Source organism: Macrotis lagotis, chromosome 1 (assembly GCF_037893015.1).
Source record: "Macrotis lagotis isolate mMagLag1 chromosome 1, bilby.v1.9.chrom.fasta, whole genome shotgun sequence".
NCBI classification, from domain to species: Eukaryota; Metazoa; Chordata; class Mammalia; order Peramelemorphia; family Peramelidae; genus Macrotis; species Macrotis lagotis.
Window position 1 is genome coordinate 932,480,844 of NC_133658.1, and position 17,559 is coordinate 932,498,402.

At 37.5% G+C, this 17,559-nt stretch overlaps 1 protein-coding gene across 1 annotated transcript; it reads left to right on the forward strand.

Annotated features, from left to right (window-relative positions):
* The first annotated feature begins 16,278 nt into the window (after positions 1 to 16,278).
* Positions 16,279 to 17,172, forward strand: LOC141510554 (vomeronasal type-1 receptor 1-like). Its single transcript, XM_074220265.1, has one exon. It carries the CDS (start codon positions 16,279 to 16,281, stop codon positions 17,170 to 17,172), a length of 894 nt encoding a protein of 297 aa, XP_074076366.1.
* The last annotated feature ends 387 nt before the right edge of the window (positions 17,173 to 17,559 follow it).

Genomic DNA, 17,559 nt, shown 5'->3' on the forward strand with positions numbered 1-17,559 from the left:
ATGTGGAACTTTTCCCATTTTTTATGATATCTTCTGAATATAATAGGCTTAGTGTTGTTGGATAGAGCCAATGATACGTACTTTATGATCTAACTAGGAAATGCCTTGGACCAGTCCCAAAATATAAAGAAGCAGCTATCCCAATTGAGTTACAAGGAAACCTATACAGTCTCCTTTCTTCAAGGCAATGGAAACATTTCAGGGCCCGGTAGGACATGTAGCACTAATTTTATCTTGCTTCCATGTTTTTTATATTTTCTTTTTAAGATCACCATTCAGTGGCCAATTGTCATAGCATACAGATAACATCCACAATTTTTTTCCTCAGGATCCTGATAGAGGGAGTGGAAGAGGAATTTCTCAATACTTCCCTCCTTCCTCCCCCTTTCCAAGTGAATGACAGAAATGCTAGGCATCATTTATGAAGTGTGTTAATACATGATAGAAACCAAGAAGACAAAGAAAGGCAACCAATGGCTGCTCTCCAGTAACTCACAGTCTAAGGAGGGAGACAAGAAAAGATCTCTTGTTCACAAGTTAGAGAACAGATGAAGAGGAAATGATCAGCAGAAGGAAGGCCACAGGGTTCAAGAGAATTGGAGAAATTTACTTCTAGAGAATGGGCTTTGATATGGAACTTGAAAGAAGCAAAGATGAGGCAGAAGAGCATTTCAGGCATGGAGAACAGCAGAGAAAGGACTTCAAGACTTCAGGGGCAAAATCTCATGGAAAGAAATAACAAAGAATCCAGTCACTCAAGTTAAAAGTAAGAAGTGGCATGTTAAGTAGCAGAAGACTGTAAACACAGGCAATGAAGGAATTTAAATAGTAAACAGAGGACTTTATATTTCGGATCAGTTTTGTTGGTGATATCTAGGGTGCTGATGATTCATGCGGGTTCATTTATATTCTGGTATTTGGCCAAAGCTATTGTTCCAATTAACTTTTTAGTTGAGCCTTTGGGATTGTCCAAGTATACCATCACATCATGTGCAAAAAGACACTCCCTGTTCTGATTCCTTCTATTTCTTTTGTGTCAAATATTATTTCTAGGAGTTTTTTTTGTTTATGCAGGGCAAAGTGTTTAAATGACTTGGTCAAGGACACAGAGTTAAATATTATTAAGTGTCTGAGACAGGAATTGAACTCAGGTCCTGCTGACTCTTAGGTGGATGCTCTATCCACTGTGCCACTAAACTACCCCTGCTGTAATCTCTTAGCTAGTATTATATTTAGAATTTTGCATCCATGTTCCTATATTAAACACTAAATTGGATTCCCTAAAAATTAAAAGGAGACTTTAATATAATATTAATTAATGTAATTTAGTATAACAACCATGTTCAATTAAGAGTTGCATTTATAAGCAACCAAAAATGATAAACAATTGGAAAATTTCATTTTTGAAAACAGAGAAGAAAAGCAAATCTCTAATATCCAAATTAAAGGTAAATATTCCTCTAAAGAAGATGAAAATAAAGCAATGGAGTTTCTTTGGTTCAATTGTATGAGCATAAATTTAACATTTCAAGTGAAATGAGAGAATATTTATAAAAACATAATTGCATGGATTAGCAGAAGAGGCAATAGAATGTTTAAATTCTGTATTTTTGAAAAAAATAATTGACCATATCACATATATGAGATTTCTAACCACTAAGCAACAGGACAAAATGAATTTCATGGTGACTTGTCTCACAGATTTAAAGATCCTCTATTTTTAATATTGAAAAAGTTAGTTGAAATAATAGACAAATAATGAATACTACTAGACTCCTCTAATGAAAAAAAATGATTCTGATATTCAAACTAGGAAAGGCAAAATTAGAGAAAGCAAATTATACCTAATTTATTTTAGGAATATGGGGGTGGTAGTGTGGTAACTTTATCAGTAAAAATTTCTTAGCATTTTATCTTAGGCTTGGGGTGGCTAAGTAGCTCATTGTTTCAAGAACTGGGTTTGGAATCAAAAAGATTCTCTTTCATGAGTTCAAATCCAGTCTCAGACACTCTTTGTTGTTTTTTGTTGTTATTTTTGCCTTGGGCAAGTTTGCCTCAGTTCTTCATCTGAAAACTGAGCTGAAAAATAAGGAAAACATCTCTTAGTATCTTTGTCAAGAAAACCCCAAAGGAGGTCACAGAGACCCAAATGACTCGATAGGAACAGTGGGTCCTTTCCAATAGAGAATTTGGTTCCTGCAGTGTCCCAGAGTGAGCCTAGTTTCTCACTCTGCTTCTACTTTTGGTCTTCCCAATCATGGCCATGGGTCCACAGAGAACATCTTTTTAAAAGACATTTCTTTCTGAGCCTATTTGACTCATCTAAAAAGTGAATATTAAGCTAAAAAGAAATTTGGAAGGGAAAGGAAGATAAGAGTTATCACAGAATGGGAGAAACAGGGTAGAAGTTTTCACATTATATAGACCATGATATTTGCTCTTCATATGACTTTCAAAGAGGCAGAAGTGCTGGAGTGACCCTTTGCAGGGTGAGGTACAATATGGATTTGTTCTTGGAGAAATGGGAGTCAAGGATAATGGATAGAAATTATATTGAGCCACTTCCCATAGAAATGCCACCTGCTCCTAGTGTGTGTGATCCTGGTGATCTATGGCTAAGATCTTTTTGCTAATATTTTATTTAAAATTTTGCATTAATATTCATTAGGGTAATTGGTCTGTAATTTTATTTCTGTTGTGGCTCTTCCTTCTTTAGACATTAGCACCATGTTGATGTCATGAAAAAAATTGTTAGTGTTGCCTTTTTCCCCAAATAGTTTATATAGTTCTAAAGTTAAATATTCTTTCAATATTTAGTCGAATTCATGTTTAATCCATCTAGCCTTGGGGATTTTTTTCTTAGTTTATTGATGAAAGTCCTACAGCTCCTAGAAGCCTCTCTCTTAGCAAAATATAGAGAGCAAAATGAAGGAGGACTGCTGGTTCCCCTTAAGACTTCCCAGAGTCTTTTCCTTTTTCCAAAGTACAGTTGGTCTCTTCCATTTTTCCTTTTCAAACTCAGAGTCCAAAGTATCCAAAGTAATTGAATGTTTGAACACTCTGGAATTTCGTTATGGAAATCTGGACCTCTTTATTTTCTTTCTTTAGTTTATTTCTTTTTCTTAAAATGGGGGTCCTTTAAGAATGCATTTTCCTGACTGGTTAATCTGGTCCATTTGTATTTTTTGAAAATATGAATCCATTTAACCTAGATTAAGAGAGTTATAGGCATATAATTGGGCAATTAGCTCTTATTTATTGCTTTAATTTGCTCCTCATGAGTGACAAATTCAGCCTTTGGGATTCTAATACTCTTATTTGGGTTTTCTTCCATAAACCAGTTCTTAGTTTTATTTATTAGATTGAAGATTTTCTTGTTTTCAGTTTTATGAATCCCTCATTTGATTTTCTGGATTTCCAATTTGGTATTTATTGGAGATTTTTAGTTCTTTGTCCATGTTTTTCATTGGTGTGCCCAATTCCTTGATCTGCCCTTTCTCTACTTTTAAGGATTTAGCATTTAGAGATACACATTTTCCCCATGAATACCGTTTTGGCTGCATCTCATAAATTTTCGTGTGATGTCTGATAATTGTCATTCTCTTTCATAAAATGATTCATGTTTATATGATTTATTCTTTAAAGATTCATTTTTCAGGATTAATGAACAAGTTTCTACTCATTTTCGAATCTTTCTTGCCATGACACTTTATGAAATGTAATGTTTGGTTTGCTGTGATCCAAAAAGGATGCACTTAATGTTTCTGCCTTTCTGTATTCGATTGTATTTTTGTGTGTCCTAATACCTGAACAGTTGAGAAGGCTACTGAGAAGGCATATTCCTTTCCAGCCCCATTCAATGGTCTCCAAAGGTCTATGATACCTAGCTTTTCAAACATTCTATTCACACCCTTAACATCATTCTTTGCTGAGCCAGGTCAGTTGGGCCTCATTTGCTGATTTGTCTGGGCTGAGAGTTTTCCTGCAGCCTTACCTGGATACCATCTGCACTGGGCCGTGCTCCCCCTTTACCCAAGTGAGGCAGACCTTCACTGGAGTTCTGTGAAGTTATCTTGTCCTGGAAAATTGTTTCATCCTGTCCTTTTGTGGTGTCTGTCACTTCAGAGTTCATGTTGAATTAAAATTGTTTCAATTAAAACTGGGGAGACCTCAGGCCACTTCCTGCCTTTTTGCCATTATCTCATGACATTTAATGGGAAGAACTACATTAAATTGTTGGAAAGTAGGAAGGACAGTTTGTGTTTTGCTATAAACACAAAAGAGACAATGTTTTATTTTATCATATTGAAAAGATAGGGGTGGCTAGGTGGCATAGTGGATAAAGCACCGGCCCTGGAGTCAGGAGTACCTGGGTTCAAATCCGGTCTCAGACACTTAATAATTACCTAGCTGTGTGGCCTTGGGCAAGCCACTTAACCCCATTTGCCTTGCAAAAACCTAAAAAAAAAAGGAACCTTCTCAAGGGAAGGATTATTCAGGGACTGCACAAGCTGGCATTGGTTCCACACATGGAGGTGAGGGAGGTGGAAGGGAGTTTATGTGGGATAAACTGAGGCAAAGTGGAATGGACTGTGTGCAAAGTAACAGCAATATTGGAGGATGATCATATGTGAGTGACGCTGGTTTACTCAGTAATCCAATGACCAAAGACAACTCTGTGAGACTCAAGAGAAGAATGTGAAAGAGTGGCTGGTGTCTGAAGAGAGATTGAAATGTAACTTTCTAATTTTGTTTTTCTTGACGATTTTCTTGTTGTTTGCTTTCAGAATATGTCTATATTGGGGTGCATAGTGGATCAGAGAGCTGTGCCTTCCCAGGTCAGAGGCCAGAGCAGGTACCACTGAAATATTTGACCTTGGTTCTCTGGTTCAGAAAGAATTTCCTTTCTGAACAAATCCCTAGAAACAGTTATAAGAAATGTATCTGTGCCATTTCTCCATGAAAAAATAGTACTCCACCTAGACTTTGGAGTTTCCCACTGCATGTGATTTCCTCCTCCACGAGAAGACTTATTCCTTGAGGATCAGGATTTGTTTCTGGTTCTCTTTGAATTCCCAGCTTTGGTAGTGTTCTAGGCAGTGAGCATTCAATAAATATTTGGTAATGCTAATGATAAAATAAAGAATTCTATGCCTGTTTCCTTTTGTCATCTGGACATGAACAAGCCTCTGTGAAAGAAGTCTATGGCCTGGCCTGCAGGTTAAGTGAGATGGGTGGGCACTGCAGGGACCCCAGATATGGCTCTCCATTTTAGCATTCTGGTGCATAGATAGATTAATCAAAGGCGATTTCCTGGAGTATTCATTTTTAAACTTAATAGCCTTTACTTTATAGTTTCCAACTGATTGTCTAAGGGATTGTCAAATTCCAGAGCTGGAGGAGGGATGTAACCTGACCTGAGAAGACATTCACTAGCCGCAAAGACAGTGGGGTTGTTGTTCTTCCAAACTGGGGAAGAAAGAAAACTAAAGGCACATCAGTCCCCATAAGGTGTGGTCAAGACTGTTCACTTATGGACATAGGGAAGGTTGGGAGAGGTTCTCAGTTAATGAGAGGAGGAGAATCAAGTGCCAGCAATGAAACCATCTTGGGAATCTGCCAATCCTCTCTTTGGGATCAGGAGAGATGATCCATAAATGACAAAGCTTAGAGCTGTGTGGCTTCCTAATAATAAAATCCCTGGTTATAGTCTAAGGAGAGCCACATGGGGCCTCCCTCCCAAAAGATCATATCTGTAAAATGCTTTATATACCCTTTCTGATATATAAAGCAAGACACCAGCTTTCCCTATATAAATCCCAGCTAGATACCTTGGCATGTACCACAGCAGGCCTAGAAAAATAAGAAAGTAAACAGGTATTTGTGGAAATGACTGAGAAGGAGGGGACAGGACTTGATCCCTTGTGAGCCTGAGTTTCTGGTCTTCTCACATGTCAGGGGAAATAAAGGCCTGGAGCATGTAGGGTGGAGCATCTTTGGCTAACTTCTAGGAGATCCTACCATGAGTCAATCTACAAGATGGGAGGGAATGCCCAGAGGGGAGAGGTCCAAATGAGTCTACAAAGGGCTGCTCACAGGGATATCATGACTTCAGGTTAACAAAGGTTTTCCTCTTGGTAATGGGATGATGGAGATAGAGCCAGTCAGATTATTCCTGCTCCATAGAGGAAAACACTCAGATTCAGAGAAGAGGAATAAAACTAGATCAGAGCAGATCCTCCAGCCTGGCTTTCCTGACCTGAAGCCCAGGGCTCTCCCCACCACACCATGTGCTCACTCAGGTACCAGAGAAGGTGGACAATGGTGTGGACAGAGAACCTTCATCACTAGTATTGATGGATTGACCAGATGGTCCTTTCTGCCTCTTCATATGCACTAGGTCTACTCCCTTCATTCAAACATGGATCATCCCTGAAGGTGTGGCCTTCAAGGCCTTCAGAGGGGAGGGCATGAACAGGACCCAGGTGTGACCCAGGTGACTGTCCATCTCATGTGCAGCCCAAATTGGAGAGGCCCGCTGTCCAGCACAGATGAATAACCTCAGACAGCCTGGTTCCCCATTCCTCAGTGCCCCCCACTTGGCCCTGCCAGGCCCTAACTCACAAGCTCTCTCCATGGAGCTCACCAGAGGGACTCTCCCAGCTGCTGTAGCCTCTGACTGAACACTCATCACTCAGTCCTAATTGCTGACCCTGATAGACCCAAGGGCCCAAAGTTCCCCAGAAACCCAAGGGACATCACTGACTCCCTAATCAGATGGTGACACTTCTACTGTGGGTGACATGATAATCACATCTCTGAGGGGAATGAGCTCAGACATCCAGCACCTATAACTGCAGCCCCAACTGTCACTGTCTGTTCTGAGGTCCAGGTGAGTGTGAGTGTCTGTCTGAGGCTTGCATCTAAGGAAAGTGGTGGTGGGAGTCTGCAGCTTCTGGGCCAGGCAAGTGGGGATGCTGTTTCCTCAAGAAGGGGTAGACACATTTCAGCATGGGAGCCTAAGGGCAGGGGGGGAATTTTCCTTCATTTTCTCTGCCTCTGAGTATATGGCTCAGAGTATACTGAGTGATTTCTGCTGGTAACAAGTTCAAAGTTTCTGAGTCTCTGGCCAGTTTCTCTCATATTCTTTTACATTTTTCCAACAATTTATACTAACTAATGAATTCTTGTCCCCAAATTTTCATTATTTAAACTTTCCAAAGCAAGGTTATTTTAATTATTTGCTGCTATAATTTATATGTCTATTCTCTCCACTGATTTAACTTCCTATTTCTTAGCCAGTAACAGTTTTGATAATATTACTTCATAATATAATTTAAAATCTTTTACTGCTAACCCTTCTTGCTTTCCATATTTTTCCATTAATTCTTTTGCTGTTTTTGACTTTTTGTTCTTTCAGATGAATTTTGTTATGTTGCTAATTCAGTAATTTATTTTGTAATTTAATTGGGAGATCATCGATTGTCATTTTTATTATATTGTCCATGCCTACTCTGGAATAATTAAGAATTTACCAATTATGTAAATCTGATTTCATTTGATAAATAATATTTTTAAAATTATGCTTCTATATTTCATGAGTTTCTTTTGGCAGTTGGACTTCCAGGTGTTTTATGTCATTTTATGTCATTTTAAATTGCTAATCTTTTACAATCTCTTTCTGAGCAATTTTGTTTGTGATATGTAGGAATGCTGATGATTCATATGTGCTTCCTTTATGTTTTGGTACTCTCCTAAAATTATTATTTCAAATCATTTTTTAGTTGAGTCTTTGGGATTTTACAAGTATACTCTCATATCATATGCAAAAAAGATTTAGTTTTTTTTTTAGGTTTTTGCGAGGCAAATGGGGTTAAGTGGCTTGCCCAAGGCCACACAGTTAGGTGATTATTAAGTGTCTGAGACTGGATTTGAACCCAGGTACTCCTGACTCCAAGGCCGGTGCTTTATCCACTACACCACCTAGCTGCCCCAAAAAGATTTAGTTTTACACCTCCTTCCCTATTCTGATTCCTTCTATTTTTTTTAACTCATATCATTTCTAAGGGTTCTTTTTGTTTGTTTGTATTTGCAGGGCAAAGTGTTTAAGTGAGTTGGTCAAGGTCACAGATGTAGGTAATTATGAAGTGTCTGAGGCTGATTTTGAACTCAGATCCTCCTGACTCCAGGCCCAGTGCTCTGTCCTCTGTGGCACCTAACTTCCCTTGCTTCTATTATTTTCAGTTCAGTGTTGGATAACATTGCTGACAGTTGCCCTCCTTTTTCCACACTTGATCTTCTTGGAAAGGCTTCTACTTTAGAACCATCACAGATAATGCACGCTACTGGCTTTAAATCAGTGCTTTTTGTCCATTTAAGGGAAAATCAGTTGATCCCAAAACGTTGAAGTGTTTTGAATAGAAATAAGTATTGCAGTAAGTACGGTTTTTATCAAAATCTTTTTCCGCATCGATTGATATAAACAAATAATTATATTTTACTTTCATTATTTAAACAAGCAAGTATGCTAGTAGTTTTCTTATGATAAACCATACCTGCATTCCTAGTATGAATTCCATTTGACCATGATGTATAGTCTTTGCAATGTTTTGGTGTAAGCACTTTTTTGTTTGTGTTTTTAAAAGGCAATGGGGTTAAGTGACTTTCCCAAGGACACACAGCTCAGAACTGGGTAAATACTATGTGTCTGAGGCAGGAATTGAACTCAGGTCCTCCTGACTCTGGGATGGATGCTTATCCAGTGTGCCATCAAACTTCCCCTGTTGTAATCTCTTAGCTAGTATTATATTTAGAATTTTGCATCCATGTTCCCATATTAAAACTCAGTTGGATACCATAAACATTAAAGGTGAAATTAATATAATATAATATTAATAAATATAATTGAGTGTAACAACCTTATTCAGTTAATGAATAAAACTAGGTGTTGCATTTATAAATAATCAAAATAGATGAACAATTGGAAAATTTGATTTTTGAAAACAAAATGAAGACCAAATAACTAATAAGCTAAATAAAGGCGAATATTCCACTAATGAAGATGAAGTTCAACAAATTATAAGGAATTTTTTTTGCTCAATAGTCTGAGCATAAATTTAGCAATTTAAGTGAAATGAAAGAATATTTATAAAAACATAAATTGCCTAGATTAGCAGAAGAGGCAACAGAATGTTTAAATTGTCCTATTTTAGAAAAAGTAATCGAACAGATATTATATGAGATTTCTACCAAATAAACTACAGGACAAAATGAATTTCCTTGCAAATTGAATCAAATATTAAAAGATCCACTGTTTATAATATGGAAAAATTAGTTGAAATAATAGGCAAATCATGATTCCTACTAAAATCCTCTAATGAAAAAAAAAGATTCTGGTATTCAAACCAGGAAAAAAAATCAAAAACATAAACATTGCACCCCCTAACAGCAACATGGGGGTGATGATCACCCTTAATGGACTGCTCATTTCATCAGTGCTGCAATCAGGGCCAATTTTAGGGTATCTGATGGAGAACACCATCTATATCCAAATAAAGTATTGTGGAGTTTAAACAAAGACCTGAGATTGCTACCTTCAATTAAAAAATTATCTTATGTAGTACATAATTTTACTATCTCTTATGTTTAATTTTTCCTCAAGGACATGATTTTTCTCTCAACACATTCACCTTTGATTAATGTGTAGCATGGTAACTATCTAAAGATTATAATACTGCCTTCTGTGAGGGGGATTGGGGAAGGAAGAGGGAGGGTGAGGGAAAAAGTGTAAAATTCAAAACATTACAAAAAATGATAGTACCTACTACTGTATATAATTGGAAATGAAATAAATGTTTTATATTAAAAAAATCAGAGAATTAATTAAATTTCATTCATGAATGGGGGATGTTTTCTGAATTATCAATAAAAATATCTATCTATATTACTACAGGTTGGCTGTTTAAGTAGCTCATTGTTTGGAGAACTGCCTTTGGAATCAGAAACACTCACTTTGATGAATTCAAATCCAATCTCAGAAAATTATTTGTTTTCTTACCTTGGGCAAGTTTGCCTCAGTTTCTCATCTGAAAAATGAGCTGAAGACTAAGGAACCCCCCCCACTCCAGTAGCTTTGTTAAGAAGAGCTCAAATGAGTTCACAAAGAGTCCTAAATGACTCTCCAACAAAAGAGTGTTCTATACAATGGAATAATTGGTTCCTAGAGTGTCCCAAGGTGAGCCTAGTTTGTTTCTTACTCTGCTACTTCTTTTCATTTTCCCAACCATGGTCATGGGCCCACAGAGAACAGTTTTTAAAAGAAAATATATTTCTTTCTGAGCATACATGACTAATCTAAAAAGTGAATATAGAGTTAAAAAGAAATGTGGAATCTGGAGGGTAAGAATTATCACAGAATGGGGTTTTCCCATTTGTAGACCATGATATACAGAGTTTTCTGTCTATTTGCTCTTAATATTTCCTTCAAAGAGGCAGAAGTCCTGGTGTGACACTGCAGGGTGAGGTACAACATGGACATGCTCATGGAGAAGAAATGGGAGTCCAGGATAAGAGAGCAAAAAAGTTGGGCTGCTGAGACCCAATGGCTTGTGTACTATTGAACCACTTCCTATAGAAATGCCACCGGCTCCTAGTGTGTGATCCTGGTGATATATTGCTATGATCTTTATGCCAAAGGTTTATTAAAAATTTTGCATCAATGTTCTTTAAGGAAATTTTTAGTTTTATTTCTATTGTGGCTCTTCATTGTTTAGACATCAGCGCCATGTTGGTGCCATAAAAAAATAATTGGTAGCTCTCATTTAACCAAATAGTTGATATAGTCCTAAAGTTAAACGTTCTTTCAATGTTTAGTCGAATTCATTTTTATTCCCTCTGGCCTTGGAGATTTTTTCTTAGAATTCAGATGAAACTCCTAGAACTCCTAGAAGCCTCTATCTTAGCAAATATGAAGAGGGAACAGAAGGAGCTCTGCTGGTTCCCTTTAAGTCTTCCCAGTGTATTTTCCTTTTAACGAAGTACAGTTGGTTTCGTCCATTTTTCCTTTTGAAACTCTAAGTCAGAAATATCCAAAATAATTTCATGTTTGAACACTCTGGAAGTTTATTAAAGAAATCTGGGCCTTTAATATTTTTTCTTTAGTTTATTTTTTCCCTAAAATGGAGTTAAGATTTCAATTTTCCAAATGGATAATCTGGGCAATTTACAATTTTTGCAAATATTAATCCATTTAACATAGATTAGGAGATTTATAGACATACAGTTGGGCATATTAGCTCCCAGTCATTGCTTCCATTTGCTCTACATAAGTGACAATTTCAGCCATTTGGATTCTGATACTGTTAATTTGGTTTTCTTTCCTTTTTTGTTTATCAGATGAACCATAAAGCAGTTCTTATTTTTATTTATTCGATTAATGATTTTCTTGTTTTCAGTTTTATGAATCCCTCATTTGATATTCAGGATTTCCAATTTGGTATTTATTGGGGATTTTTTATTTGTTCTTTTTCCATGTGTTTCATTGATGTGTTTGATTCCTTGATCGACTCTTACTCTATTTTATGGATAAAGCATTTAGCGATTCACATTTTCCCCATGAGCACTGTTTTGGCTGCATCCCACAAATTTTGGTGTATTGTCTGATAATTATCTTTCTCTTTGATGAAATGATTCATGGTTTCTATGATTTACTCTTTCAAGCACTCATTTTTTTCCACAAGCTTCATGAAGGATCAAATTGTGTAAATCACGTGTCCCAATGCATTGGTTATAGTGTCCTTCAATCCTAAACAGAATGCAATGATTAGAATCAAAGTTAAATCTTCCATTGATGCAGGCTGAATTTTGGAATTCCAAAACTTCAAACGTCCTTCCTCTTTTGGGGGGCTTTCTACAGTGATTTGATTTATCTAGGTATGTGTAGTTCCCTAATTTATTCCTTGAACATCCATTCAAATGTTACTTATATACTATTTGAGTGCAACCCAAGAGTAATTGGAGTTATACTTTCTAGGACAGCAGTCTACATTCTGAATTTTCAGAATCATCTTTCACCAATGTCTTTTAAAAAGAGAGGGTCTCATGTGTGAGATACACCTGTCCCCTAACCTGTAACATGGTCAAGTCATTGGGTGACTGACTGACAGGGGCTTTAGCCTTTTTGACCCCCATCACTCTCCAAGGGACATTTTAATTCTTCCCAGGAGAAGATGCAGGAAAGTAGGACCAGTGGTCACCTCTCTATACTTCTCACTAAGACAAGATACGAGTGAAGAATTAGATCTATGTTCTATGTTCTATGGTCTCTCAAATGCTAAAAGTATAGGGGATATGACCTAGTTCAGTCTTACCACTGGGTCATTTTTAACTATTGGCAGGAAGGGGGTTAACAAAGCACCTAATACAAATTCCACTATCTTCACACAGTTTGAATAGCAACCTGCCAGAGACAGGTTCTTTAGCTCACTCAATGGAGTTTTGTAGAGGTCTCTAATGCAGCAAACTGAAAGAGCAAAATGATGGAGGTTACTGGTTTCTCTAACAGTTTCTCAGAATCTTCCTTCAGCCTGCTGAGATAGAGTTGATCTCTTCCATCTTTCTTCATTAAACTGTAATTCAGATGTTCCCAAAGCATTTCAAAGTTTGAATTCTCTTCAAGTTGACTAAAGAAGTCAGCACCTCTGTTACTCTTGCCAACTTTCCCTTACCTCTCAATGAGAACAGACATTCATCTCTGCCAACAGGGGGTCCCATACCAATGGGTTCAGGGTCTCAGGTCATGTTTCTATGAATCTTGTGAGGGGGAAGAAACCTATTATGAATAACTGGTGAGTCCATTGCTGTTGTTTCTGACAACTTGGGTAACTTATTCCCTTTCTTTGATCACAGTTGATCTTGTAGACTTTAATTTTTAAGCCATTTAAGTTCCTCTCTTCAGGATGTATTGGCCTATTTAAATACATCTTTACCACAGTGATAACAGATGAATTGCCTTCCCTGCTGGTCTTGCCCTGGATTCTGGTGTTTCTGTAACACCCTTCCCTTGATGCAACACCTGTAAGGTCATTTCTTCATTAGATTCCTAGTAGCAAGAAAAGATATTAATTGAAAATGAGTATTTGCCCTGTGACACATTTCTTCACATGTTATTCACATGAGCAAGGATTTTACATGATCTAAAATTTGATGTCAAGTCAATATGAGTTTGGGGTCTGTGACACTCGAGGTAGATAGAACCTTTTATGCCAGGTCAGCTCCATAGACCATAGCTAGGTAGGTTATTCTATCACGTCTTTGTCCTTAGTGAATAGCACTCTTGCTTCTAGCCTGAATAAATTGTTGTGTCTCTGAGATAGAAACTGAGATGGAAGTTTCCCCCTTAATCAATTTTTTCCCCAAACACAATCAGAACCCTTGTCAATTTTTTCTCAGGTCCAAAGAATAATACTCACTTCTGCATTCATTCAAAATAAATAATTTCAGGGTTTCATTCTGTTAGGAATTTTAAAGAATCTTGACTTGTCACCATTAGAACCTGTCATTCTTGAAACCCTTTTGATGAATTCACTTCTCAGTCCTCTTTGGAGATTCATTTGGTTGCTCTCTGATTTTGCAATTTGTCTCCAGAAGTACCTCCACCATGTATTTAAGTGAAGCTACTCACCATCCAAAGTACTGCTGCAGGTAAGCGTGTCCACCATGATGGAGCATTGTTGAATATTTCCAGAGCCATACTGCCATTTGAATTGTGCATGCTTACTTTTTAAGACTCGACCCTGCCTCTAGGAAGACCTTTCCTAATTTTCTTAGATGATCTTCATGACATTTATAAGACTGTTTTCATTAGCCACATATTCTTTTCAAGACATCTGAAGTATATTATAGATATGAATCTCCCTAAAATAATAAGTTTTTGAATATCATTTCATATTTGCATAATTTTGCTCCACAATACCAAACTGAAACTTTCCTTCGGATACTTTGATTCCCTCAACACAAAGCAGAAACAGCAATAAAGTGAGTTATCAATATATTAGAGTTATTATAAAACATTAAAACATCAATTGACTTATTAGACAACCAGAATGAAGATTCTTACAATGAAAAATCCTCAAAATAATAAATGCTTCAAATCTCAAGCCTTAAACAATAAAGCAGGAAGTCCTATTTAAAAGTCATCCTTACCTCAAATTTAAACCCTCATGGAATTGAATGTATGATATATATATATATATGTATATTTACATGTGTGTGCATGCATGTATATAGTCATAATATGCATAAATTAGATGATATTCCTAATTTGAGTATTTCATTACATGGATTAGGGTATTTTACAGCCAGGAAATCAAGAAAACAGCCCCTAATCTCTTCAAACTTCTCTTCAGTTTTAGATCGCTTCTTTGAAATGAAAACTTTTGACTTCAGCCAAAATTAGAGTCCTCAGGTAAACAGTACTCCTTATATTTAAACAGAGGTTTGTGTTCTTGTAAGTATAATAATATTCTATTTGACTACTGGTCCTTTAGCATTTCTAATAATTTCAGTAAACTATAAAACTTTGAGAAACAAAATGAAGGGTTCTGCTGTAGTTTCTGCAGTTAGATAATCATAGGGTATGGAAGGTGGAGAAAGAATCAACTCTTGGTGGTGGCTAGGTGGCACAGTGGATAGAGCATTGATCCTGGAGTCAGGAGTACCTGAATTCAAATCTGACCTCAGACACTTAACACATACCCAGCTGTGTGACCTTGGGCAAGCCACTTAACCCCATTTGCCTTGCAAAAACAAAACCTAAAAATAAAAAAACCAATAAACTTTTGGGTCTATTTCCCTCAGATTTGATTCTCCCTTCCATGATTCCCATAAGCCAAGGACTCTCCTTGGCACTCCTTTCTCTGCCATAGCCCAGTCGTTCCTTTGCTCTATGCTTGCTCCAACTTCTAGAATCTAGGCATCCAGTCTTTTCTCAGATTCTCAGATAACTATTCCATTTGTATCAAAATTCTCTAGAGAGACAAGTCTCTCCCATCATGTCTTTGGTCAACTCTGATTCAAAGCATTATATAGGCAGTTCACACAGGGGGCTAATTATGTGACTGTCAAAAAAAATTGATGTTATTCAAGACACCAAAAACAAGTGGTGTTCTTGACTTTAAATGTGGCGGTTGGTCAGCACAAGTTGTCTCCTAAATCTTATTTACTCGCCTCCAAAGAAGATTGTTATCTTGACCTAGGTGACTGCCAGACCTTAGCTCAGACTCATTGACTTGCCCTCCTTCCCGTCCAAAGAAAATATTGAATAAAGTAGAAATCTATTCATGGAAATATGAATCTGTGAAACATAGGTTTAGTGTTTGGAATCCAACTCCCACTGAAAAATTATGCTCATACCAATAAAATCCTGAGAGAAGATATTAGTCATCCTTGCCCTGAGTCCTTCTTACATGGTACAGTTAAATTCCTGAGTTCTTGCCTCTCATTTCTTACAATTTGGTGGCAATTTTAAAAAATTCTCCTATTACTTGTCTGCATGGATGAGAAAGTCATGTCCAATTTCCATGTTTTCTAATTATCTAAGTTTCTATTCAAAAGGCCTTTGGGATTTCAAGTAGAATTGCAGTAGGCATATCTTATACCTGAAGGAATGAGCTCTTTAAAGGGAGGAGAGCTCTCAGCTGGAAGAAGAGAAAGGCTCTTTTCATCAAAGCGATAATTCTCCCAAGGATCTGGGGAGTCTACATAAGAAGTTACTTCTCCCAAATTTTTGTCCTATTATTTATCCTCATTATCCAAGAAGCACATGACCCCTTTGTGAGTTCAAAGCTTTTCCTCCAAATTTTTTTCACCAATGAAAAGTCATTAGTTCCTTTACAAATACTGAATCATCCAAAAAAGCCTGGATTTTGTGGGAAGCCCAGTTATACATCCTTTCACCAAGAGTCAATGTAGCAAATAGGATATCTGGATAGTTTATGGATAATATATGGAGAGAATAAGATGTATGTGTATGGGATTTGGTGGTTGGGGAAGAGGGTATAATTCTGTTAATGCTCATGTATGTACCTGAGAGTGTGATATGGACTCAAGAAATTCTGAAGGCATTTGCTAACTAGCTAACAATTCATCATTACCTTCCATCACTATCCTCACAGGTGAATTATGGGTCTTCATTTCACTCACCATGAACAATTTTCTGAATGATCTTTTATGTCTTCTTTCATGATATCTCCATCTATGCCTACTTAACACTCCAGCAGCATGTACCTATATAACATAGTAGTGGGAATTATCTTCTCTTCTCAAATTGGAGTTGGGGTCTTTGGAAACTCTTGCTTTCTCTGCTGCTTTAGCTTCACTTTGTTCAGCAGCCACAGGTCAAGGCCAATGGAACCCATTTTGGTTCAACTTATGCTGACTAATATCATAGTGCTCTTCGTGCAAGGATGCCCACTAGTACTCTTCCATTTACAGAAAGGATACTTCCTGGGAAATGCAGGTTGTAAAATGGTATTTTATCTTTATCGTGTTGGCCGGGGCCATTCCATCTGTACCACCTGCCTCCTGAGTGCCTTCCAGGCCATCACCATCAGTCCCAGCCACTCTAGCTTGGCAAAATTCAAAGTCAGACTTCGAAAGTTCATCAGGCCATCATGTCTGCTCTGTTGGATATTCAACATGATTATAGAAGTGAGTGTGCCAATATATATAACAGAAACCAATGGCATCAACAGCAGCCATGGAGGTGGAATGGATCTCCTTTATTGCCACAATGAAAGGGCACTTAAAGAACTTACCATCCTCCATTCCCTTCGAGACATCTTGTTAGTGGGATGTATGGTCTTCACCAGTGGTTACATGGTATTTTCACTGTATCGACATCATCAGAGAGTCCAACACATTCACAGCACTTGCCTCACTCCAAGAACATTTCCAGAGGTCAAGGCCACTCAAACCATCCTGCAGCTGGTGAGCATCTTTGTTATTGCTTACTGTATCAGTTGTGGCTTCACACTCTACAAAGTATATGTGATACCTTCAGGTGCATGGATAGTCGTTGTGAGTACATTCATTTCATTGTGTTTTCCAACCATCAGCCCCTTTTTGTTGATTCACAGGGACCCCAAACCCTCCAGGTCCTGCTGTGCTTGCTGATAGAGGCCACATCTTTGGCCTTGGAATAGCGGTCAGGATTTGTGCATCAATTTCTAGTTGCTGGTTAAGATTCCTTAGTGAAGATTTCTAGGAAAGTACCAGATTGGGCTGTCCCTGACCCTGTAAAGTAAGTCAAAATGAATCAGTATCTGTGGTAGTAGGAGATGTCAACTTTTCCCAGCCTTAATCATCTGGGACAGAGAATAAGCAGAGAAATTTGGTCGCTCCTGTGGTCATTCAGTCATGTCTGACTTCCCTTCAGCTCCTTCTATTTCCATTATCCCTTGAAGGCTGGGACAGTTCATGTTCATTGTTTCTATGACAAATAATGAAGGAGTTAAATGCTAAACAGAGGATTTTCTAGTTGATCCTGAAACTGAGAACTCT

Bases quoted from the DNA above. Each gene is read 5' to 3' on its own strand.
- LOC141510554 (XM_074220265.1), top strand. From the start codon at position 16,279: ATGTACCTATATAACATAGTAGTGGGAATTATCTTCTCTTCTCAAATT.